Genomic DNA, 26,307 nt, shown 5'->3' with positions numbered 1-26,307 from the left:
CAGTGCTTGGCAAGGCTCGTAACTAAATACACAAATTTACTTAAGATGATGTAGGTTAGTATCATCCGCAACTTTCCTCTGAAGATCTTACAATTCTTAAGGTCTTACTTTGACCAATAAAAATTGATGGTTTACAGTATCAAATTCCTTTCAATAGAGAAAATCAATGGTGTATTTATGATAATATGAAAAACTATCTGATACTCTCATCTCAACACTACCTAAAATTAATAGCTAAACTACTACAATGTTTTTGGCTAATCTAAACATAATTATTGTTTAGTTCTACTTTTTAGAACAAATAAACTAACTAAATTGTCTTTTCTAGTCTGAAAAAACGGAAAAGTCTCTGGTGCACGTAGACGAAGCGATAGAAGCGTGCATAAATAAGTTCGCCGACAAGAATCTCAAAATAAACGAAAAATCACCGGAAAATAAAGTGGTGCCGGCGACCACGCCGAAAAAACGCCACAGATTAGAGAATTTAAATCTAGAGATGGAAGAAACCACATCGGATCTTAAACCTACCTTGGAAATTAAAACTGAACAAGTTAACGCCAGTTTCGAGGAAATCGAAAAGGTGAAGACGTCTATTACGGTCCAGTCGTTTATCAACGAGCTTAAAATCAAAAGAAACTTGATGAATCAGAAAAGTGTTGAGAAAGAAGATACCAAAGCCGACACGAAAGAAGCCGATATGAAAATAAAAAATGAGGATGTACAGGCGGCTAAGGTAAGCATTTTTTTTTCATTTAAATTTCTTAACCATGGTTTCATTCTTTTAAGCTTTTAAAGAGAGTTACTATGTTTCGTCTATTGGTCGGAAATATTCATTCGAATTTTGTGAGAATTTTAATTACAGACAGTTTTAAATCGTGGTTTTCATATTTAAGTTTCAAATTCTTGGCTGGATCAGTGACCTTAAGTTTTAAGAATAAATGCTAAAAAATAAATTGGCAGTGTGGAATAGTAGTAACAACAAAAGGGGGTTCAATGCATTTAGTATAAATAGAAATATACAAAAAATGCTACGAAACAAACAAATACAAATGTTGGAAGTTCAGCAAAAGCAAACGAAAGAAACAAATTGTTTGTGATTAAAAATATTATTTCAAAAAATTTTTGCAAATTACCGGAGGTAATATGTTTCGCTTAAACAATTAGGCATCTTCAGACCTCACTGCAAGACAAAGTTTATAAAAATATTACTTGAATGGTCAAAGACCATTACACATACAGTAGTGGCCATAATTATAGCAACAAGTACATTTTTCCTTCAAATTATATGATGTGGTAGATTAGAAAAAAAACTGGTATATATTATGATGTATTTTTTACAAAGCTTTTTATTTATGTTTATTTTTTTGTTACTTTATAAAAGAAATAAAAAATGGGAATTTTTTTTACGAAACGGGTTGGACAAAATTATAGCAACACATTTTAGAAAAATCTATTTATTTATTCTCCAAAGTCAAAATAAGATTACAATACAATAATATTCTTCAGTATTTAGTATAGTACCCTTTAGCCCTTATAACAGCAATGCATCTTTTTGGCATGGATAAAATAAGTTTGTTTATAACATCATGATCGATTGACAACCAAGTATCCTGAAGAGCTTCGAAAAGTTCTCCAGCATTTTTGAAATTCCTGGTTCTACACCTGTTATCCACAATTTCCCAAAAATTTTCTATTGAATTTAAATCCGGAGATTGGGAGGGCCACTTCATAACATTAATTTTTTCATCATGGAGAAACTCTTTTATTAACCTTGAAGAATGTTTTGGATCATTGTCATGTTGAAGTTGATATAACAGCGGCATATTTTCTTCAGAATAGGGTAACATAACATTCTTTAATATATCCTTGTACATAAATCGATCCATAATCCCTTCTATTCTGTGAAGAGGTCTCATACCATACCCCGAAAAACAGCCCCACACTAAAACTGAACCACCACCATGCTTAACCGTAGGAGAAGTGTACCGAGGATTAAATCTTTTGCCTACAGGACGTCGAACGTATGCAGCACCATCACTTTTAAATAAATTGAATTTTGATTCATCGCTAAAAATAACTCTGCGCCACTGATCAATAGTCCAGCCCTGGTGTTCTCGAGCAAATTCAAGTCGGGCCTTCACGTTCTTCTTGGAAAGAAGAGGCTTTTTTGCTGGTCTGCGTCCAAACAACTTATTTTCAAATAGACGCCGCCTTATGGATCGTTCACTAAGATCGGAACACCCACTGCCATCCAAAAGCCCTTTAATTTTTGAAGAGGACAAAAATGGGTTTTGCCTGGAAATCCGAACAATCATTTTGTCACTTTTTTTTGAAGTTTTCCGGGGACGTCCCGAATTTCTTTTGGGTACTACCAGCCCTGTGTTATTGTATCTTTTCACTATACGTGATACAACTGATCTGTGAAGAGCAAAATTTTTTGCAATGGATGACTGTTTGATGCCTGACTTATACTGATTAATTATAAGTTGCCTCACTTCAACAGACACGGTTTTACCACGACTCATACTGTTATTTAAATAAGTTAATAACTACCAAGAAATCACAATATAAATTGTTTCAATATTGCACTTCAACAGATTGAAAGAGCACTAAATTTCAAATGTTGCTATAATTATGACCAGGTGAAATATTTGCAATTACAAATATTTATTGTCAGCAAAAAAACAGGTAAGCTTTTTTTTATTTGAATGAGAAATTTTGTTTAAATATTAAGAGGCCATCTAAACCAGTGGCGTACTTTTACGATTAAAACATACATATAATAGTTATTATTAAATATTAGTAAAATTCAGATTTGTTGCTATAATTTTGGCCACTACTGTACAGGGTGGGCCAATTTAGACGTTTTCTTATGGGAAGTCATGTCCCTGTTAGAGATAAAAAAATTTTGACCTCCATTCTCCGGGCTCAAATTTTAAAAGAAGTTTATTGAAGCAAATGAAATTTTGCTATGGCAAACAGTTTGGCCGCTAGAGGGCGTTTCTGAAATTTGGTCATTTTCGTTTTTCGGCTATGGCTGTTGTGTTTTTAAAGATAAATGATTTCTGTAAAGACTTTCTTATAGCACTTTTAAGCGCTTAACATGCTCATGATATTTAAATTTATACAGGGTGCTTCATTATTAAATTTTTTTTTTTTTTTTTTTTAAATGGAATGCATATTATTTTTTTGCATTTTCTTGTAGCCCTTAAAATTCCCTTTTCAAATATATATAACACTAATAATCTAAATTTAATAGTTTACGATATATAAATAAATTTCTTAAATATTAAAAACACGTAGGTAATGACCCGCCATTTTAATCGCGTAAACGGAAGAGTAGGCGTGTTTTAAACTGCTATAAGTGAAGCTTAATATTTACATAAACAAACTTGTTTTTATAATCTATGTTTTCCTTTGTATTTATATTTTGATATTAGAATCCAAAAACGTATCAATTTTTCAAAAAATTCCATATGATTAGATGTTTTATCAAATATAATGAGAATTTAAGGGCCTCCAATATCAACGTCCTTATTAAAAATAAGTGCAGTTATTTAATACACTCAAAGATTAAAAAAGGACGTTTTAGGTTCTGTATTTTTTATTTGTGATACTTCAGTAAGCGCTTTTAAAAATCAAAAGTAAATTAAACAATAGCTCCTGTTTTATTAAATATTAATTATATTAATGGACAAATACAGTTATAAAAACAAAATAATACTGTAAAAAAAAAAAAAAAAAATAAAAGTATTTATTTATTTATTTATTTTAAACTTAGAATATGAACTAACAAACAAAAAGTAAAAACCAGATTTTATTTTTTTATTGATATTTTAACTAAAACTGCAACTCTATATATTACGTACTTATAACAAGTGTTCAAACTGAGCTCCTTCCTGATCAATGCACCAGCGGCTACGTTTTTCAACATTATCAACAGCGTTTCTTAATTCAATATTTGTTATTGTTGCAAATGCATTATGTAAAGCTTCTTCCAACATTACTCTTGAAGTAATTGGCTGTTGGTACACCAAGTCTTTTATTCTTCCCCAAAGATAAAAATCTAAGGGTGTTAAGTCAGGGGATCTAGGCGGCCAACGTATTGGACCTTGATTTTCTATCCACTGCTCACCAAACTGCTCATTTAAATAATTACTGACCACTCTAGAATTGTGCGGTGGCGCACCATCCTGCTGGAAAAATATAGGATGCCTCTGCTGGACTAGAGACAATTCCTCTAGGAAGCGCTCAACTTGCGTTTGCAGAATTTGTAAATATCGCTCTGAATTTAACTGTCCATCATAAATATAGGGACCAATAAATCTACCACGAAATATGCCTACCCATACACTAAAACTGTAACGGCCTTGATTTCTTACAGCCACCGTTGCGTGAGGATTTGCTCTAGCCCAGGTATACCTATTATACCTATTAAAAATGCCTGCACTACTAATCGATGCTTCATCCGTCCAAATACAATTGTAGCCAAATGTTGTATCTTGACCACACTTTTGCAAATACCAACGACAGAATTCCAATCTTCTATCACGATCCACAGGAAAGAGATGATGAACTTTTCGGGTTCGATAAGCTTTATACCTATATTTTTTTTAAATCCGTCTTGCAGAGGTCCTTGGCACACCAGTTTCTACTTCCAATTTCCGGGTGGATAGATTAGAGTTATTTTCAATTGCGCCCAAAACTGTTATATCCAATAGTTCTTGATCGTCATTTATATTATTATTAGCATTTCTTCGCGGTTTAGCAAAAGAACCAAAATTAATAAGGTTTCTTTTTAATTTCTCAATCTGGATATCGTCGTTGATATAAATTACAGGCCTCTCTTGCATTTTCATTACATTCAATAAAACATTTAATCATATCGAATTTTTCATAGTTTTGATACATTGTGATTATCACATAAAAGAAATACAAAGTAAAACAGATTATGAAAATAAGCTTGTTTATGTCAAAATGACGTATTACTCAAAGCAGTTTGACAACCGCCTACTCAACCCTTTACGCAATTGTTTCACCCGCAATTGTGTCACCCGCCTACTCTGTTTTTTAGGCGTTTTAAATGGCACGGCATTATAATTTATTGATACTTAAGAAATCTATTTATATCTCCTAAACTAATGAATTTAGATTATAAGTGTTATACATATTTGAAAAGGGAATTTTAAGGGCTACAAGAAAATGCAAAAAAATAATATGCATTCTATTTAAAAAAAAAAAAATAAAAATTTTAATAATGAAGCACCCTGTATAAATTTAAATATCATGAGCATGTTAAGCGCTTAAAAGTGCTATAAGAAAGTCTTTACAGAAATCATTTATCTTTAAAAACACAGCAGCCATAGCCGAAAAACGAAAATGACCAAATTTCAGAAACGCCCTCTAGCGGCCAAACTGTTTGCCATAGCAAAATTTCATTTGCTTCAATAAACTTCTTTTAAAATTTGAGCCCGGAGAATGGAGGTCAAAATTTTTTTATCTCTAACAGGGACATGACTTTCCATAAGAAAACGTCTAAATTGGCCCACCCTGTACATACTATCTACAAAAAATATAATAATACATATATACATTCAAGAATAAAATGTCACGGATACATTTAAAAAGAAACAAGCGTCACTCAAAAACAAGTTTTAGTCCAAAGTAACAATGTAATCTACCAACCAAAAATAAATTAATAATGGGCAATGATATATAAAACTTAAAATGCAGGTAGGTTGAAAGACCCGATAAAATTTACAATTAAAAGAAAACAATATTTATATCAAATATATAAGACAAAATACATCTATAAAACTCTCCTAGGCAGTATAATATGTAATTTTTTTTTGTTAGTAAAACTTTGTCTTGTAGGGAGTTGTATTTTATATTTTAGGTCTGATGATGCTTAATTCCTTAAGCGAAACATGTTACCTATCATTTATTTGATTATATAGTTTTTTTTTTGAGACCGAGACTATGGTTTTCCGTTTTGTTGTAAATAAATATAAAATACACTTTAAATAAAATTTCTATGGCAAATTTTATAAATCAGAGTTTAAATATATTTAGCATAAGAAATATTCAAAAAATACCACAAAACAATTAAATACAAATGTTGGAAGTCCAATAAGGACAAAGAAAAGAAAAAAAATTGTTTAGGACTAAAAATATAAGTAAAAAAAACTTTATTGCAAATGACAGAAAGACATTATCACTAAATTAAAAATATTGATATATATATATTGATATATAGTATATATTGATATATATATATATATTGATATATATATATATTGATATATATATATATTGATATATATATATATTGATATATATTATTCCTGATTTTGGAGTGTTATTTGATAAATACAGTTTTAGAAATCTCTGGATGCAATTTTCAATCAGTTGCTATTTTAAATTATAAATACACTTTAAATAAAATTCTTATGGTAAATTTTATGAACCTGATCTTATAATGTTAATAATATTATATTAAAATGTATTATTTTTCAATTAATGTATTTATTTATTTAAGAATAAAATAAAATATATAAGTACATATAATAATAATATGAGACAACTATAAAAAATATGATAAATAATCAATGATATGGAAATTAACAAAATTATAGCAAAAATTTGAAATAATAACAAAAACGTATAATATTGAAAAGTTAGTAGGGGAAGTCTTTTATCCACAAATAAAATGCTAATCCTCTAACTTCAGGAGTGATGCATTTCGGCAAGTGTTCTTGCCGTCATCAGACTCTAAAATATATTACAAACAGTTCAAAAACATATACGAACATTTTTTTCCTTGACAGGTGAAATAAAAAATACAGATAAAATTATGAAATTGTAAAATACTTACCGAGTTTATTACTTATTTGTAGAGAAAAGACTTCCCCTACTAACTTTTCAATATTATATTGACTCCACTTCAGAATGGACTTTTTCCTTAATATAAAAAACGTATAACATAACCTACCGGACAATTTTAATCTTTTAGTTCCTTAGTTATTACTACGAGATTAAGTTAATAAAATTCTCTCATCATTCTGGTGATTGAAGGAAAGAAACCGTAATTAGACGTAGTAATGGAAAACATTAGTCGTAATTAGAAAGCGTAATTATTTTTTATTGCCCTTGTATTTTCTAAAATACAAGAGCAATAAAAAATTCCATTTAATACTTTCTAAAATTAAGTTAATTAAAACGAAACGCAAAGCAGATCTGTCTATTTTAAACCTTTGTTGGATGTATTACTAAGAACAAAGATGTTTAATGCGAAAGCATGCAAGTATTTGGGCAAACGGTTCTTTTACATATGTGTGCTCTAAAAGCCAATTTGTAATTAATTGATTTTTTTCTTGCATGGATTCCAGAGTAATATAAAATTAGGCATAGATTTTTAACAGAGACCTTAAATTCAATTATATTAATGCCTAGTTTTCTAAAAAAACTACTTACTTGTAGACATAATGATTTCCATGTGTATACAACCAAAAAGTCACCTATAAAAAAACCAATAAATTTTACAAAAATGCCCGTTTTTAAAATAGCTAGAAAAACATACTTATATAGTTGAAGTTTTGTGATAATTTATATAGAAAGCTACAACTCCATTGTGTTCTTCAATACCTTATACAGCACATACAGTAAGCTTCTTCGTCTTTAGTATAACGTTTCCGGTTGTTAATTTTTTGTAACAGAACTACAACAGTTTATTATGTGCGTAATATGCCGAGAGAATTAGTTAATTTTATTTAAGTATAAGTAGGATTTTATTTTATGCTTTATGACATTTAGGATGTCAGAGTTGAAATTCATTATATCATGATTTCAGATAAAAGATATATTAAGTTATTATCAAGTTGTGTTGATGAACAAGCACCAAGAAATATTTAATAAATTTCCAGAAAGTTTCATCAATATATTAAAAATTTTCTGAAATACCAAATCACTAACTTGAGTGCTGTATTTTAGGTTCAAAAATCTGTGTTGGTCTCTCCAGAAAGCACAAAAAAGAAAGTGAGAAAAAGAAGAGCTTATAACAGAACAGGATTTCCAACTGTGAAAAAGAAAAAGAAAAAACTCATTAGTGCAACAGAAGAGGACGAAAAGCAGGAAATCGCTGAAGAAGCAAATGGTAACATCGAAGCTGCAGTGTGTGATAGAGTGCCTCAAGAGGGTGAGCACAAATTTTTCCCTTTATTTTTTAAGCATTGTCATATAATATGTAATCAACAAATTTCTATTAGGTGAAGAAGTACAAACATTTGTCGAGCGTAGCAGTAGAAACAATTCAATGCAAGATCTGACGAGAATCGATAGAAGTGCCAAATTTAGTAGACATTTTTCGGAAGACATAAGCGATTGCGAAAGTCTTCCGTTGGATGAACGGATCGATTTTGATGCGGACGGTTGCAGCAGGTGAGTTTTTTTTTAACTAATAATAATTGATGTAAAAAGCAAAAGATGTTTAAATTAAATCTATATTATTGTGACTTATTCATAATTAGTAACTTATTTTGTGGGGTATTACGTCACTATTTCAGTAAATATCAATTTAAAAATACTATCTCACACGCTCAATTATTGAAAAAAAGAAAATAGACTTATTCACGTATTTAGAAGAAATATGAATTTAAGTCTATTAGTCTTTTCAATTAAAAAAATAAATAAATTTAACACACTTAAATCTGATAACACTATTTAAATTCCTCTAGCAGATAAAGTTAATGCTACTGTTCTTAAAGTATTAACACTTAGGAAAATACAGTAAATTTGGTTACCATGATTAATTATTCTAAATTATCTAAAGATCTTACAGAAAAAATTAAAAGACAAATTTATAATTTAACATAAAAACCAATTTTCTAATATTGATGCGTTTAAATTAACTTAGCTGTTTTGTTATTAATTTCATAAAATAGCAACCACATTTTTGTGGTTTACCAAAAATGTATTAAATGTTCCCTTAAGACTTATCTTTGGTAGCATAAATTCACCTACTTACCGTCTTGAAAAATATCTTTTAAATATTTTTCACCAATTTTACGTAATATATTTATGGAAAATCCAAAAATCTCATCCATTATTCTCTAAGAGACCAACATACAAAATTGACGAAAAACAAAGAAAAACACAAAGTCACGGTCTCACAACATGTAATAAAACGGGCTACACGTGTTTCGCTCTATAAGTAGAGCATCATCAGGTCTTATAGTTAGAGCATCATCAGGCCTTTAGGCCTTTTAATTTTTTAAATGACATTAACTCCAAAGAGAATCTACACTCGAAAATGAGGCTGATGATCTACTTCCTTTTTTTGATATTTTAATAAAAAAATATTTACAAAATTTTAAAACTAGAATTTACCGTTAACTAACTTATAAATAATATCTTAATTTTAATTCTAATCATCCAATAATAATAAAGAGAGGAGTGGTAAAAAGTTTATATTATAGTGATAAATTTGTAATAATCAAAATTTTTAAAACTGGAAATGATTTTATTAAATATTTCTCAATTCAAAACAATTATCCAAACAAATTTTTAGAAAATTGCTTTAAAGAACATAATAATCGCGTATAAAATTAAATCAACCACTTTTTACCACAAATCTTATTTTACCGTTTATTCCTGGTTTTTTTTTTGATAAAATTATAAGATTTGCTTAAAAATTTAATACATAAAATTCCTTGTACTTGTGGTAAATTTTACATAGGTGCCATATGTAGACTATTACCAAAAAGAATTAATGAATTACCAAAATTACCAAAAGTCTTACATAAAACATTTTTTTTTTTATAATGAAAAATTACACAACACGCATTTGACAATAACCATATTATAATAAACTGGTCTGCATCTTCGAGGAACCAATTTCAAAATTACGCAAATTAAGGAAAGAGCAACCGTAATGTTAAATGAAGATAAATGAATAGTTACTTGTTCGGTTGATTTTAATAATATTTGGATTTATTTGCTAAAGAGAGATAGAACGGGACATTCTTAAAACTAATTGATTATTAGAAATATATTTTATTCATGTATTTTTTATTATTAATTTATGTTAGTATCACACCCTTTACCTTTTAAAAAATACCTTTGTATTTTCTTTGTGACTTTTCAGAACAGGTTATTAAAATAAAATAAGTGTCAGTTTAAAAAAAAAGTCTTTGATAACAAAAAACATTTATTTAAGATGTATCAAAGAGATATTGGTAGTAGATTTTGATACCGAAACGTTGGTTTAAATTAGGTTTTCTTATTTAATAAATTAAAAAAAAAATTAGTTAGGTAGGATATTGAAATAAAAAACGAATTTAGAGGTCCATAGATAAAACCTCATATCCTGGGTCCATAAATAATCTAATATACCTCAAGTTATTTACTACAAATTATTGTATTTAAGAATTATTGGGTTAAATTAATATAATGGTCCGGGAGCCCACTGCAAAAAATCTAATCAAGAATATATACGACCAAATTTTATCTAAAAAGATCAGTTGTACATTGTACAACAATAAACCATTGGCAGCCATACTCGTATCCGTGGCGTTGTAGGCGATAAAAATTTTTTAACAAATTGAAAATTTTTAAATTTGCATCAACAATATATACGCCCAAATTTCACACCGTTCGATCGGTCTGGATGTCCTGTTTTCAAAAATCCCTTGCCGCCGTGCCTAGGCCGTGGCAAACCCCGTGGCTACTGCAAAGAAAATTCGACTCGAAAAAAAAAGTGAAAACGAGCCTTGACGTTCTTCTTTGAGAGTAACGGTTTTTTGGCGGGGCGACGAGCAAGTAAGTTGACGTCAAGTAATCTTCTCCTTACGGTACTGGAACTGAGGTTTACTACTCCACCCCCTTTTAATTTTGCCAAAATTTGGGAAGAAGACAAAAAAGGATTTTCTTTGGAAATCCGTAGCAGCTGCCTATCCATCCTCAAATTTGTTTTTCTGGGTCTACCAGGAATGGGCGCCGTGCAGCTGTTCCAGTAAGGCGAAATTTTTTGCAAACTCTGGATACGATTGACCTGTGAAGCCGTAAGCTTCTTGCAATGTCACTCTGCCTAACACCATTTTCGTAATGCTACACAATAATTTTTCTTACATCACCAGAGACGGGTTTTGAGCGGCCTATTTTAAGTTGATTCTGAGATTCAAAAATAACAACTTTACAGCAGGTAAATCGATATTTAACTGATAAAATAAATGCGAAACAAGAATGTTGCTATATTTATGCACATTGTCTAAATAAACAAACATGAAGTTCCTTACTCTGCATTGGCATTCTTATGATATCTCGGTATATTTATAAATAATACAGAGGCGTGTACTTAAAAGTAAAGAAATAATATGGAATAAATAAAGGAGCAAATACTATTTTTGAAAACATCGCTTGTTGCTATGCACAATGCTGTATGTAGGATGTAATATGACAGCCACGAAGTTGCGATTAAAAAGCCTTCTGTTGTTATAATAAAAATAAGTCTGTCCTTTTCCACATACATCATCAGAATGTTTATTAAGGCATAAAAGTGGCTGTAAAATAAAAATAATAGTTTTTGATACCTTGTACAGTTTTTTCAATCCATTATACCAGAATTATACGTAAATCAAAAACAAAAGCACTTTTTTTTCAGATAATCAATTCCACCCCAGCAATAATGTATAAGCTCTGTATTGTTAATATGTGCTTTATAGAGAAAGTAAATAATCATACTTTTGTTTAATTTCAAAGCAATTTATGAAATGAACTTTAGCACTTCCCTGAACGTTCACAACTTATACCTCAGAAAAACACCGTAGTATCAATTTTTAACGACAAGAACTATGAAAGTTCAATATTGTTTCACATTGCATTATAATATTAAGGTATAATGATTGATGTTTTCACATTTTTTCTATTGTTGAAGAATATTTTTGAACTACCCAACTAGCAATTTTAATTACGGCTATAACATTGTTTGCCTATATTACTTTATTCAAAAATCGGTAACTGGTACCAAAAAAATATCTTATAAGTTTAAATAACTGCCAAGTAAAAAATAGTAGTAAGAAATACGTAATTTTAACTTAATACTTGACTATATAGTAATTATTACTTTGCGGTAACTCTGATGGTAGCTGATACCGCTTAGCGACCTGACCTAATTACCTTTACAGCGTCGTTACTATAAAGTAGAAAAGATTGGTCGGTGGGACGATTAAATGGGAACTTTTAAGTAAGCGCGATTACAAAGTTAAATTTCAAGTTCTTGCCTTGACTACATAGGAACATCAAAATATTACCACGCAGTAATACACTTTGAAGTAATATTATCAGTAACAAGACCGAAATAGTTACCCTTATTTCTTATAAGTAATAATAAGTAATATTTACCACCTTGGCTATTAAAGCAAATTACCTTTAAGTAATTATTTCTACTATGACTATGTAGTAAAATATACGTTATAGTAGCATTTTTTTGAAATAATTTACTTATTCCTAAGTCATTTTTACTTTGAAGTAACAAAAGAAACTTCTTGGTAGCTCTAACAACAATTCGCCATATTTTTTTAAAATTATTTGACTCCATTTTGTGAAAAGGTATTGTACGATTTTATGAATTTGCTAAAATCGGAATACTTTTACATTTTATGCAATTTTTATTATATTATAGACTTCTTATATTTATAGGAGTAAAGAGGAGTGAAAAAAATTATCTACCTTCTTTAAAAAATTAAATTTAAATATTTAGACTTGGTATATTTTTTTGTTAAAAGTCATTATTTTAATGAGGCGTTCTTTATTTTCGTCCCATATTGCCTATGTTTAACAGTAAAATTTGCTTCGTTTACATTTTTCCACTTCGGTAAGCGATAATATCAGCTATATTAAATACAATATGAAGTAGATTATCCCCGATACAACGCCATCACTTAGAATAAAGACGGACATATAAAATTATTTGTGTTGACAAAGAAAGAGAATCAAAATGTTTGCATAATATTGTCTCAGTAACTTCTTAGTAACTAGCACTGCACAATTACTACTTTATGACATCCCGAAAACCATTATGGGACGTTAAAAAGAAGTTCCCGGGACGATAGAATTACGTATTTGCTACAGCAAAATCATTCCCAATTTTGGTAAAAAAGTGGTAACAGAACGGTGCCTAAACGGTTTCCGCGACTAGTAACCACAACTTTAAAGTATTCTTTATAGTCGCGATTACGTAACTATTGCCCAAAAAGGTTGTTGGGTAAGTTTAAGTATTTTACGTTATAATTGGTAGATGTATAATATACATGCATTTTACATATTCTTTGATCATATAATAGCTACAGCAATATGCTTTACAGTCAACACTGTAAAAAAACCCAAATAACAAACCTCTATGTTGAGACTTCAAAAATATAGCTGATTGCTGAAATGCTGGAAGCTGCTAAAACTTCCTGATAGTTTGCTAATATGTTCATGCAATAAAATAATTTCATAATTAGAACAACAATAATAAAAATTATAATTATGATGATAGAAATGATAAAAAAAAAGAATATCGAGCTATTAAAAGAGAAAAATTCCGAATCCAATAATGTCTGTTGTGGCACAAGAAACGAGTGCAATAATAACCCTGTCCTACTCCACGGCGCGCGCTCTCGAGCCGACTCTCGCGAGTCGAGTAGAATTTTCTTTGCAGCCACGGGGTTTGGCAAGGCGGCAAGGGATTTGATGAAAACAGAACATCCAGACCGATCGAACGGTGTGAAATTTGGGCGTATATATTGTTGATTCAGATTTAAAAATTTTCAATTTGTTAAACAATTTTTATCGCCTACAACACCACGGATACGAGTTTGGCTGCCAATGGTTTATTGTTGTACAATGTACAACTGATCTTTTTAGATGAAATTTGGCCGTATATAAGCTTGATTAGTATTCTTGATTTTTTGCAGTGGGCTCCCGGACTATAACGAAAGGTGTTCAAAATTTAAGTTTATGTTTCTTCTATACGTGAATAAGTCTATTTTTTTCTGCTTTTCAGTAATTGAGCGTATGAGATAGTACTTTTTAATTTGATATTTACCGAAATATTGACGTAATACCCAACAAAATAAGTTACTAAGAAAATCTTTATGATTAAATTTTTAGTCGTTCTGAAAGCGTCGTTGATAAAGGAGAAGGCGATTACGAAACATTGTCTCTCCTAGAGACGTCAATCGAGCGACTAAAATCAAGATTGGACCCGAAAAAAAGAAAAAGGGGCACTGATAAAGGACTTAGGCAACCAGGTAATGTTAAAAATGCCGCTTGCTAATGATAGCAACTGATTGACGCATGTTTTACTTAGATCCGCCAGCAAATACGTATCCGAAACGCCGGAGAAGAGAAGTTTCTCCGGCCAGTAGCATAGAACCGTCGTTGGATAATCGACTGAGAGATAGCACCAGTGCATCGGGAGACGAACTCACTAAGAAAAACAAAAAAGGACCGAAATGGAAAAAGAAGTATTTACTGGCCGGATTATTTTCAGATTATTATAAGCAAGACGAGTAAGTACTACTACTAAAAATACCACTAATTAGCAGTTATCTTAATAAGATAAGCAGTTATCTAACCACTTTTTATTTGAGTTAACCGATGCTGCGGAAGTTAATAAAATATTACATAATTTAAAAAAGAATAGCTCGGGAGATGACGATATTTCTCTTAGAATGCTTAAATATTGTAGCCCGTACATTGATATTTTCCTGGTTCATATAATCAATTGTTGTTTTGAGCAAAATTATTTTCCACTTGCATGGAAAAGTGCCATTGGAATCCCACTAGCAAAAATTTCAAATCCTAATGGTTTTTCCGATTTGCGTATCATAAGTATTTTACCTACAGCGTCTAAAATTTTTGAAAAAATTATGTATAAACAAATTTATGACTATTTCCTATCTAAACATTTATTGCCAAATAATCAATGTGGATTTAGGGCAGGATTAAGTGCATTTACAGCGCTTACTAAAGTAACAAATGACGTTTTGGAAAATTCGGATCGCAGCAATGTCACAGTGCTAGCCCTGCTTGATTATTCCAAAGCATTTGATACAATTAACCATAAACTTTTAATATCTAAGCTAAAATACTTTGGGTTTTCTGCCGACTCAGTATTCTTAATAAAATCATATTTATCCAATAGATATCAAAAAGTTCGGTACCATAATGAGTCTTCTAGCAAGCTGGATATTTTATCTGGTGTTCCACAAGGGTCTATTTTGGGACCCTTGCTTTTCATAATTTACACTGCTGATATTTTATTGTCCTTAAAAAACTGTCATGTAATGGCTTATGCTGATGACACGCAGCTTTACATTTCTTTTCATCCCAATGAGCTTAACGCTGCATCTGCTCACTTAAATGAAGACTTAGAATTGCTAAGTAAGATCTCGTTTGAACATAACCTTAACTTAAATTAAAAAAAATCAAACCTTATGGTCTTTGGTAACAAGAACGCGGTAGAAATAGTCAAATTAAATATGAATATTTGCGTAAATAACAACAAACTGCCCTTTGTAGAGGTAGCCCGTAATCTTGGTATTATTATTGATTCCCAATTACGTTTTAGTTCTCATGTGGAGATGTTAAGACGTAAGGCTTTCTCGAGGCTAAAGATTCTGTTTACAAATAGACACTTTTTAAATTTTAAACTTAGAAAAATGTTAACCGAATCTCTTATTCTTTCAAATTTTAATTATTGTGATTTTATCTATTTTCCATGTCTTGACTCGCTTCACAAAAATATGCTTCAAGTAATGCAAAATGCTTGCGCTCGTCTAATTTTTGATCTTAAAAAACGCGATCACATCTCTCAAAAAATAATCGATTTAAAATGGTTAAGAATGGATAATATTTGGAAACATCACTTGTAATTTTACATATAAATTTTTATCTAATCAAGATCGAAATTTTAATATCTTGTGTACCATTTTTAAAACAAGACGTTCTGCTTACTCTGTCAATATAAGATATAAGTTAAAGTTTTTAATGCCACAATTTCGAACTGCTCTCTATACTAGATCTTTTTCTTATAATGCAATTAGCTTGATTAACTTACTTCCTGACGAATTTCGACTTTTCGATTTTTATAAATTTAAATTTAAAGTAAAAAATTATCTTTTAGATACACAAAATCGTCCAGTGAATTTATGATCTGATTTATTTTTGTTTTTTTTTTTTGTATCTTTAAGACGCTTCTCGCTGCTGCTTCATAGATTGTTCAGAACTGTATATGGGTCTCCCCTCACATCGATACTGGAAGTGGTGTATTGAATGGCTCTGTTATGTTTTTGTTTGTAATATGGCTAACAGTTTAGGGATTGATTCTCTTTTTTTCTTCTCTTACTTTTAGTAAGCATAGGTACATGCACATGGTTAAGTAGAATAGCATTTATTTGCTAGACTTCGCCATTCCTGTACTATTTAAATTACATTATTTTGTATATTATTATTTGTTAAAAAAAAAAATTGTAACTTTGTTTGACTTATTAAAGACCTTATTTATTTATTTATTTATTTATTTATTTTAATATTTTTGTTTACTTGTTTTAGGACTTCTCGTCAGGAAACCGTAAAGTTGTCGAAAAATGTCGTATACAATCCGGAGGAACACCCTTACGGCTTATTACCTCCCCCTTACCACTGCGGTAAATATTTACGGTATCGCAAAGTTGATTTTCAACTACCGTATGATATTTGGTGGCAGCATACGCACGAGCAGCTCTCTGGCAAGGATATTGTGCCTTCTTGGAACTATCGGTAAGTAGCAGTTTATTAATTTTAATTTATTTCTAGTTAAATACTCTGAAAAAAATTTAAATATTAATCCAACCATGGATCAACTACTTGGAATAAAAAAAATTCAGACAGAGGCTTTAAATATTTAATTTAAAGAGATTTTTTTTTCTACCATTTCTCTTTAAATACTTTATTTTTCAATAAATTTTGAAAAACCATTATACATTTTATACCAAGCACTTCTTGGTATAAAATTAGTTTGATTCACTTCTTCTAGACTTTAAGAGTACTTTTTGCATGATTCTTGGAATCTGAATTAATTGTCCATAAATTCCAGGCAATCAGAGTAACTCTTAAAATCAGAGATTTGTAATAATCTTCCATATTTTTGTAGTAATTTTTTTAGGTCTTCCATTGATCTGGAATAATTTTCCGTGTTTTTTAAGCTTTTGGAAATCTCCTCATTTGACGCCTTTTTCCTGTACTTTCCCTTGAATTTGTAATAGTTCTCATTTTTTTCCAGCCATTTGACTTAATTTTCGGATGTTTTCCAGAGAAATTCTTCATTTTTTGTTCCATACTCTCAAGAGTATTTTTTGTATGCTTCTAGAAATCTGAAATAACTGTCCAAAATTTCCAAACAATCAGAGTAATTTTTCTAATGCTTTCAGAGATTTATAATAATGTTCCATGTTTTTGGAGTAATTTTGTAGGTCTTCCATTGATCTGAACTAATTTTCCAGGTTTTTTGAGCTTTTGGGAATCTCCTCATTTGACGCCTTTTTTCTATACTTTCCCTTGAGTTTGTAATAGTTCTCATTTTATTCCAGGCATTTGACTTAATTTTTGAATGTTCTAGATACATTCTTCATTTTTTTCCATACTCTCAAGAGTATTTTTTTATGCTTCTAGGAATCTAAAATAATTGTCCAAAATTTCCAAACAATCAGAGTAATTTTTCTAATGCTTTCAGAGATTTATAATAATTTTCCATCAAATTTGGAGGTTTTCCATCGATCTGAAATAATTTTCCAGGTTTGCTAAGCTTCTGGGAATATCCTCATTTGACGCTTTTTTCCTATACTTTCCCGTCAATTTGTAATAGTTCTCATTTTATTCCAGGTATTTGACTTCATTTTCGGATGTTTTCCAGATACCTTCTTAATTTTTTTTCCATACCCTCAAGAGTATTTTTTTATGCTTCTAGGAATCTGCAATAATTTTCCAAAATTTCCAGGCAATCAGAGTAATCTATCTAATTTATTAATTGCTTCCAGAGATTTGTAATAATTTTTTTTTCATAACTAATTTATCCATGCTTTCCAGGCTCTCAAGAGCATTTTTTTCAGGCTTCCAAGGAACTGAAATAATTTTACATAATTTGCAAGCTTTTAAAAATGTCTTCAACTGACTGGATTAATTTATTTGATCTCCCAGGTATTTTAAGTAGTTTTTTTATCTTTTTTAAGCTTTTGAACTTATCTTAATAATTTGTAATTTTAATACGTAATTTTCTTATACTTTTCTTGGATTTGAAATTATTTTAATTACATTCCAGGTATCGGACATAATTTTCCAATGCTTTCCTTTGAAATAATTTTCCCAAGGATTTTATACTAAGTTTGTATGTCTTCCAAGCACTTGAACTAAATTTTCTATGTTTTCCAAGCTTTTGGAAATGTCTTTATTTTACATCATTTTCTTACATTATCCTTAAATGCAAAATAATTTACCCATGCTTCACAATAATCCTATGCATTTTCCAGGCATTTAAAATAAATTTTCATATTTTCTAGTTCTAGTGCAGGAAATTCTGAAATGAAAAATCCAGGCCCTTAAATTGATTTTTCCAGGCATTTTAGGCAGATTGTAATAATTTTCCTAATTTTTTGAGTAGTTCCTAGGTTTCTTTGTCATTAGTTTTTCCAGTCCTTCTAAGTGGTTTCGCTGGAGTATTTTTTTCCAGGATTTTAGGGATTTTAAATAATTTTTCTTTATTTTTTTATGTCGTCAAAAATCTGGTTAATTTACAAAACCAAGCAAAAGTTTAAATTTTTTTGCACACAAATAAACAAAATAACCAGAAAATAAAGTGAAAAAAAATAAAAAAATGTGTGGACAAAATTATGGAAACTGAAACAAGCATTAATGCACTAGATTTACTGGAAATATTTTAACGTTTCATTCGAGATTTTATGTCCTCTCTCGATTAGATTTAGATCTGATATCTGAAAAGGCTACTCCATTAGAGCGACAGAATTTTCAGCAGTCCAAGTTTTTACGAGGCAAAACTTGTGCTTGGAGTCATTATATTGCTGAAATACCCAATAGAGAGATTTTTCTTTTTTAGTTAAACTTAAAATAATTTAAGGTTCATATTACCAAACTTTATCGCTCCCTAATATCTGAAATTTACTTTCGGTGTTGAAAAGGACGACATTTCATTTTTGTAGTAAACTTCTCTTAAGTTATTGCGAGAAAGCTACAATATTGCCCTTCGATATTAAAGGCTTCTTTACTGTAGAGTTTTCAATTCAATGTTCTCAGTGTCCGAGTATAAACTGTAAGTCCTAATTCAGTAATTCCTTGGGAAACTGTTAAAACTTTTTGGATTCAAATCAGCATTAGTAATCCTTTTTATTATATTCTCTTAATTTCGAGTTAGTTTCTTTGAATGAATATAAAATAATATTGAATACTGTTTGCACCACTGATAAATGGTTTATTTTGTCTTAAATATACTTCTTTATGCAACTTTGTACTGTACCAATTTTTTTTTTAAGTTCTTAGTGTTTTATTGTTAAAATAGCTGAAAATTATTTATGAAATATATTTTTATTGTCTCTTAAATAGCTACAGACAAAATTTACATAATAATGTTTCGTGCTTATTTACAGCAAAATCCGAACAAACGTTTACAACGTAAAAAATAACGGGGCCGCTTGCGAGCCCCAAAACTGTAATTGCAAATCGACAGAAGAGTGCGGGGACGATTGCATCAATCGTCTCGTGTTTGCCGAGTGTCCGACATCTCATCGGTGCAAAAATCAACGGATACAGAAACACGACTGGGCACCTGGAATAGAAAAATTCATGACTTCAGATAAAGGTAAATTAATCTCTCTTAAGTTGCGATGGAATTTCGTTACAAATGCTACACCTTTGTCTGCCACAAATTAATAACCATATAACCAATATCATAAATTCTTTTTTAGAATTGGGCTACTTTCTACAGCCATGGCATGAGTTAGTTGTGTGCCCCTTTACCTAAAGTATGTAATACCGAGTCCTTACTTACTGACTTACGTCCTATAAGTTTAATGACAATATTATCGAAAGTCTTGGAAAGAGTTGTCTATGCACATTTGTCATTTTATCTTATTGATAAAAATATACTTCCAGTTCAACAATCTGGCTTTAGAGAAGGGTTCAGTACAGCTACCACCCTGTTGAACATCATTGATAATATAATAAGAGCACTCGATAAAAACTGGCCGTAATTTTAATTGCCATAGATTATTCAAAGACTTTCGATGTAATCGATCATGACTTGTTAGTCGCCAAGTTAAAATTTTATAGTTGCAATGAAGTGGTTCTTTCTTTTTTTAAGTCCTATCTCTGGAAATGTACTAAACGAGTACGTGTCAATAACAATTACTGCGATTCGAAACACATAATTTCTGGAGTTCTTCAAGGATCGACTCTGAGACCTCTTTTATTCTTGCTATATACTTCAGATCTTCGTTTAGTCATAAAGAGCTCTAAGGTGTACCAATACGCTGACGATAATCAGTTAAAAGTGATCCAGATGGTATAGGTTTCTAAAAGTATAAATAGAGACCTAGAAAGAACACAATTTTAAGATTAATGCCAATAAAACTAAAGTATTACTATTTGCCAATAAAAATTATCTTACTAATATTTAAAAATTCAATTTGATAATAACCCCCTGACTTTTGCAGAGAGCATCATGATTCTAGGTTTAACTATTGATTCTTCTTTAAGATTCTAAGGACATATTAGTGCTGTCTTGCAAAGGTGTTATTTGCGTATGCGTTTGCTCTATGCTAAAAAACATATTTTAATTTTGAGACCAAAAAAAATTCTTAGTATCGTTAGTGTTCCTCCATGCATTTTAAATTACTGTTTTATATCGTTTATTATCCTTGGCTGGGTAAGATAACCCGATAACCCAACAATGACTGTTGGGTTGAAATACGTGTTGTCGATTTATGTGTTATTTAAGAAAATTTGATCATGTGTCTATATATCTATCGATTGCGGTGGCTAAAATTGTCACAATCCCTTTTTAAGTTTCATATTTTTACATGTATGTTTCGACTCTATAAAAACCAAAGGCCTAAATATCATGATTCATCAGAGAGATATACGACATAAGACTCTGACATTGCCACACCATAGCACAGCTCTTTTCTCACGTAGTTATACTTAAAATGCCGTAACAATTTATAATCGACTTAGACCTATTTTTTAAATTTCAATGTTTCCCTTTAAAAATTATTACAAAACTTTGTTTTTGGAAGAAGAATTGCACGACTAGTTATTTTTTTCTGCGGACTTACAAATGTAGTTAATTAGTTTATTTTATTTTCTTTCAGTTTGTTCTTTGGTTAATTTTTATATTATTGCTTGTTTGTCAAAACAATAATAATAACCTTTATTTAGAAAAAAAAGCTACATATAAAATACAGTATATTTTACAAAATTCAATAAAATTATAATACTTTTATCAACCCAGTGCATTATAACCTACTTTCGTCAGCAGGAGTAACATATATCGAATTTGTAACTATTATTAAGGTTAAGAGATAAAAGTAGCTTTAGCTAATCTTCGCCTTTATGGGCAAATGTAATGTAATTGCATTTGATACGAAATAAAGACATATTTATTTATTTATTTAATATTAAAAAAGTAATAACTAGTAAAAGTTGCAAATAACAAAAAAATATATTCTTGAAAATTTGATATTTTTTAACACACTTCAAGAAGTACTTGTTTTATATTTTAGGTTGGGGCGTACGTACAAGAGAACCGATAAAACAAGGCGAGTTTATTCTGGAATACGTAGGCGAAGTTGTGTCCGATCATGAGTTTAAAGAACGCATGAACAGTATTTATATTAATGACACTCACCATTATTGTTTACATTTGGACAGTGGCCTTGTTATAGACGGACATCGTATGGGTGGCGATGGTAGATTCGTTAATCATTCGTGTCAGCCGAATTGTGAAATGCAAAAGGTTAGTGATTGAGAATTTTTAATTTGGATCCAGTCCTTTTTATGGTCAAAAGTCTGCCTTTCTAATAGCGACATCGGTTCAAATGATTTTAGATATAAATGAATTTTAATTATAAACAAAAGAAAAAAATAGACTAGTAACTTCTACTTCTAAGTACTAAACATTAAATAATTCATTTAAATAATAGTGTTATTTAACTTAAAAAAAAAACAACAACAAATCCAGGAAAAGAACAATAAATTATATTATAAAGAAATAAATAGAATATTTTTATAGTCTTTCTACGTAATTATGTATATTAATATTATATTATTAATATTTTAAATCATGCTTATTTTATTTCAAAAACTATCAAAAGTCTGTGAATTAAACTTGCGCATTTTGCTACAAAAATAATTAATATGGTCACACTATTTTAAATATTGGTTTATCATTATTTAAATATTTATATAGTAGTATGGTTTGTCTCACAGTTCCAATCTCCAGTTTTATAGTTTGAAACAGTTTGACAAACTGATCTCTTTTCTTAAATTAAGTCTCGATCTCCTTTTTTCTAAATCTTCGTTTTTCTAGTTACGTTTTAATATTTCTGATTATTAATGATTTTTGGTACAAATTTCACAGGCAACATCAATAAAAAGTGCACTGCATTTTTGATCATTGTTTAGGCTTCTAATTACTTCAAATTATTACAGTTTGTTTATTTATTTTTATTTATTCTATACAAGCGCAAAATAACCTTCAAAAAAATCGAAATTTTAATTGAATTAGTTTTTTAAGTTACAATTAAGTTTCTCGTAGTTTTGGCCTAAAAGTTCAATTTTTTTAGTGGAGTGTCAATGGCCAGTCCAGGATGGCTTTATTCGCTTTACGGGATATTCGACCAGACGAGGAATTAACTTACGATTACAACTTTTCACTGTTCAATCCTGATGAGGGCCAACCATGCAAATGTGGTAGCGCTCAATGTCGAGGTGTAATAGGTAAGTAAAAACTGAATATTTGTGTTTGGAAGTTTGATTTTTAGCCAAAGAAAAAGTTGAAATAGTATTTGATTAAAGTGTTGACAAATATAAGCTTCTTTATTATTTAAATGATTCTTTATGATCTCTGTACCAAAGCATATAGCTTTTTTACATCACATTTTCTCTTTTTAATAATAAATTAAGATTACTATTATTGTATTTTTAATTTTTGTAAATAAATTCTGTTATCCTTTAGTTGATTGAAGTCTTAGTTGTTTAAGTCCTGAGAATAAACCCCAATATATTTTGCTAATTATTTTTATTGTGCATTTGAAGGTTGCTTTTTTAAAAATAAATTACGTTTAAATGCAGATAAAATGGGGTTTTTATTAAGTTCACACCACGAAGATTACAAGTAAATAAAAGTTACTTAGTTAGAATCCAAATTTAAAGAAAAGTTTTTGCTCAAGCAACAGAATCTAAAATTGGAATTTCACTTGACTCTGCTTAACTATCACATATATAATTTGTGTACTAAACTGTAGCAGTTTATCTTAGAGATCTTTCTAACTAAAATACAGTTTTGTCGTATTACTTTGCTCACTTTGTATCGTGTATAATCATAAGGGTGGACGGTTATGAAAATGTTGCCCATAAATAAGATAGAAAAAGCGATAGATACAGCGTATTAAAATTTAATTTTCAAGTCTGGTTTTTCACTATAGCTCAAGTTGTTTTTGTGATATCGGCATACGGGAATCGGAGATTTTACGGAATGAGAAATATGATTTTATTCCATTTTTTGTCATAAAATGTAGAAGGTACTACTTTTTTATTAACGTAACTGATACAATAATGATTTTTAAGAAAAAAAGATGCCCTACATTTATTTCAGTTAGACAAAGCGTTTTCGAAATATTTGCATTTAAACATTGCGTACCTAGTTCGAAAATAGTTTAGCACTAAATTGAGATAACATTAACAATGAATCAAATAAAAGAAAACAACACATCTAAAAAATGCGCAGACTATCTGCCTTTCAGTTTCAAACATTTTCTTAATCCTTTTACCAAATAGTGCTTTACTTTGGATAAAATTCCTTGTTTATTCTTGATAGCATTGGATTAATCATGAATTCTTTGGATTTGTTGCTCTCGTATACGGATTTCTTCTGTGTAAACTAATTTACGCGTATATAACCCTAAAAGAAAAAATCCAAAGGATTAATATCCGGACTACGCGGAGGCCATGGAAATTCACTACCACGACCAAAACATCTGTTTGATTTGATAATTAACGTTATAAGACCTATTTTTCAAATCAATAAGTGTCAAATCTAATGTCGATATACCTGATATTAGTTTTATGATTGTAAAGTGTCCATAATTACGTTAATTTGTTATCCCTAGTGTTCATGTACTTGAGACTCAACTTGAGCTATAGAGAAAAAACCGATTCGGAAATTAAATTCTAACACTCTGCATCTTATTTATGAGCGAGATTTTACTAAGGCATATTTGACTGAAGATCGATATTTTCACGAGTTTAGCGTAGAATTGCTTTTTGGCGCATTCATTACCGACCAACCAAAGGAATATCTGCGGTGTAGGTATTGAACATTCTTGGAAATATGATATTCTCACTCTTCTCGCCCTCTACGTACTGGAAATATTATTTCAGAGTCTCTGGTAGCTTTGGCACCATATAACAGGTATTCTTAATAATAGATTTGGGCCGATCACTTATGTTTAATTTTTGCATTTGAAAATTGTTTTTTTGCACTTCCATTATTATGCTTGCAATGCAAATGAACGCTGATAATATGGTTGGTTCTTCCTTTTTTATCTTTTCTTCTGACGTTTTCCATGCCAGTTATTGTAACGGTCTTATGAAATAAAATCTTTATTTTTTATTTTTGTTTATAGTTTTTTTTCTTTTGCTTCTACAGCTTGGTTCAGTGGAGTAGCTATTGTAAGCTAGACTACGCTAAGTTTGAGGGCCTATTCAATTGAACAAATAAAAACTTAATTAACTTATTTGTGCGTTCAATTTAATACATTTTTAACCTTGGTATGTTTAAAATCAAGAAATAAGAGGAAAGTAAAATAATTAAATGAATATTACTGAAATATACGAAACTTCAAAATAACTATCCAATTTTTTTTAAACTCAGCCGTTGTTCTACGCTGTTAAACGCATTGCATTTAAACACTTTATACAATATTTTAAAAAGACCAAAAATACATTTTTAACCATTTCCTTTCTATATTATATAATTTCCTTGGGTTTTATTAGGAGGAAAAACGCAAAGAGTTAGACAACTACCAACAAAACCAACAAAGAATCCGCCCAACACTAAAACGCCGGGAAGAGTAGGAAGACCTCGAAAAACGGAGGCGAAGAAAAAACCGAATGCCTCGAAAGAAACGAGCACAGTCACGAACAGCGCGGTGCAAGCCACATCCCAGATCGTGCCTCAGATTCAGGTGAAACCGATGAGCCATCAGCAGAAGTGCTTTATCTTGGAGCATCACTGTTTCTTGTTAAGGAATTTGACTAAGGTATGGTGTAATTTGTTTAAACTTTCATGACTATAATAAATTGTATTTATTTTTATGGTAAAAACTCAAATTGTGGAAAAAATTTATAGTTATCATTTACTATATCCTCAGAAAAGAGTCTGTATGAAATAAAATATTATTTAAGAACAAAAAATCACATATTGCTGCTTGGATCATTGTATTAAAAGAAGAAATATACTTAAAAAAATAGTAATGTTCTATAATTAGCCGAGGATGAAACGCGTCAAAACATTTAGATGTATTAAAAGTATGTATTTAAAGGTTGAATAATAATTAACTACTATTTATTATAAAGATACTTACCAATACTACCAGATTTAAATTGTTACGTACATGTTTATATTATACAAAAATTTTTGTGTTTACTATTGTAAATATATTAGGTATCTAGAAAACCTAATTTCTGTATGTACCATAATACTAAGAGTTTAACAATAAAAATTAACTGGATAAATATTAAAATAAAATATAGTGTACACCATTTACTCAAACTCATAACAACACTTAATTAGCTTAATAATTGAAAAAAAAAGTTTTGTGACTTTGAATAAAAAAAAAACAATTCAGAATAATGTTGAAAACCTTTCCAAAATTATTAGCTATAAAAGTGATACATCTCTTATTAAAAGGTTTTCAGTTCCCTCTCATCCTTACTGTTAGTGGCAAAATGTTGTATATTTTTACCCTAATGAGTGAAATGAAGGTTTAGGTTGATAGT

The 26,307-nt window shown here is 30.0% G+C and overlaps 1 protein-coding gene across 1 annotated transcript in view; it reads left to right on the top strand.

Moving 5' to 3' along the window:
- Positions 1–26,307, top strand: part of LOC126733834 (histone-lysine N-methyltransferase ash1) — a 77,766-nt gene that overhangs the window by 27,552 nt on the left and 23,907 nt on the right. Inside the window, exons 10-19 of the mRNA XM_050437248.1 lie at positions 329–733; positions 7,990–8,194; positions 8,265–8,436; positions 14,149–14,288; positions 14,348–14,549; positions 16,594–16,800; positions 19,677–19,888; positions 21,810–22,042; positions 22,872–23,025; positions 25,303–25,568. Of these exons, the coding sequence (XP_050293205.1) occupies positions 329–733; positions 7,990–8,194; positions 8,265–8,436; positions 14,149–14,288; positions 14,348–14,549; positions 16,594–16,800; positions 19,677–19,888; positions 21,810–22,042; positions 22,872–23,025; positions 25,303–25,568 (2,196 nt within the window). The remainder of the gene's footprint in view (positions 1–328; positions 734–7,989; positions 8,195–8,264; positions 8,437–14,148; positions 14,289–14,347; positions 14,550–16,593; positions 16,801–19,676; positions 19,889–21,809; positions 22,043–22,871; positions 23,026–25,302; positions 25,569–26,307) is intronic.

The sequence above is a fragment of the Anthonomus grandis genome, chromosome 3 (genome assembly GCF_022605725.1).
Source record: "Anthonomus grandis grandis chromosome 3, icAntGran1.3, whole genome shotgun sequence".
Lineage (NCBI taxonomy): Eukaryota > Metazoa > Arthropoda > Insecta > Coleoptera > Curculionidae > Anthonomus > Anthonomus grandis.
The sequence above is the reverse complement of the archived record's forward strand: the minus strand, read 5'-3'. Positions and strand labels throughout refer to the sequence as shown.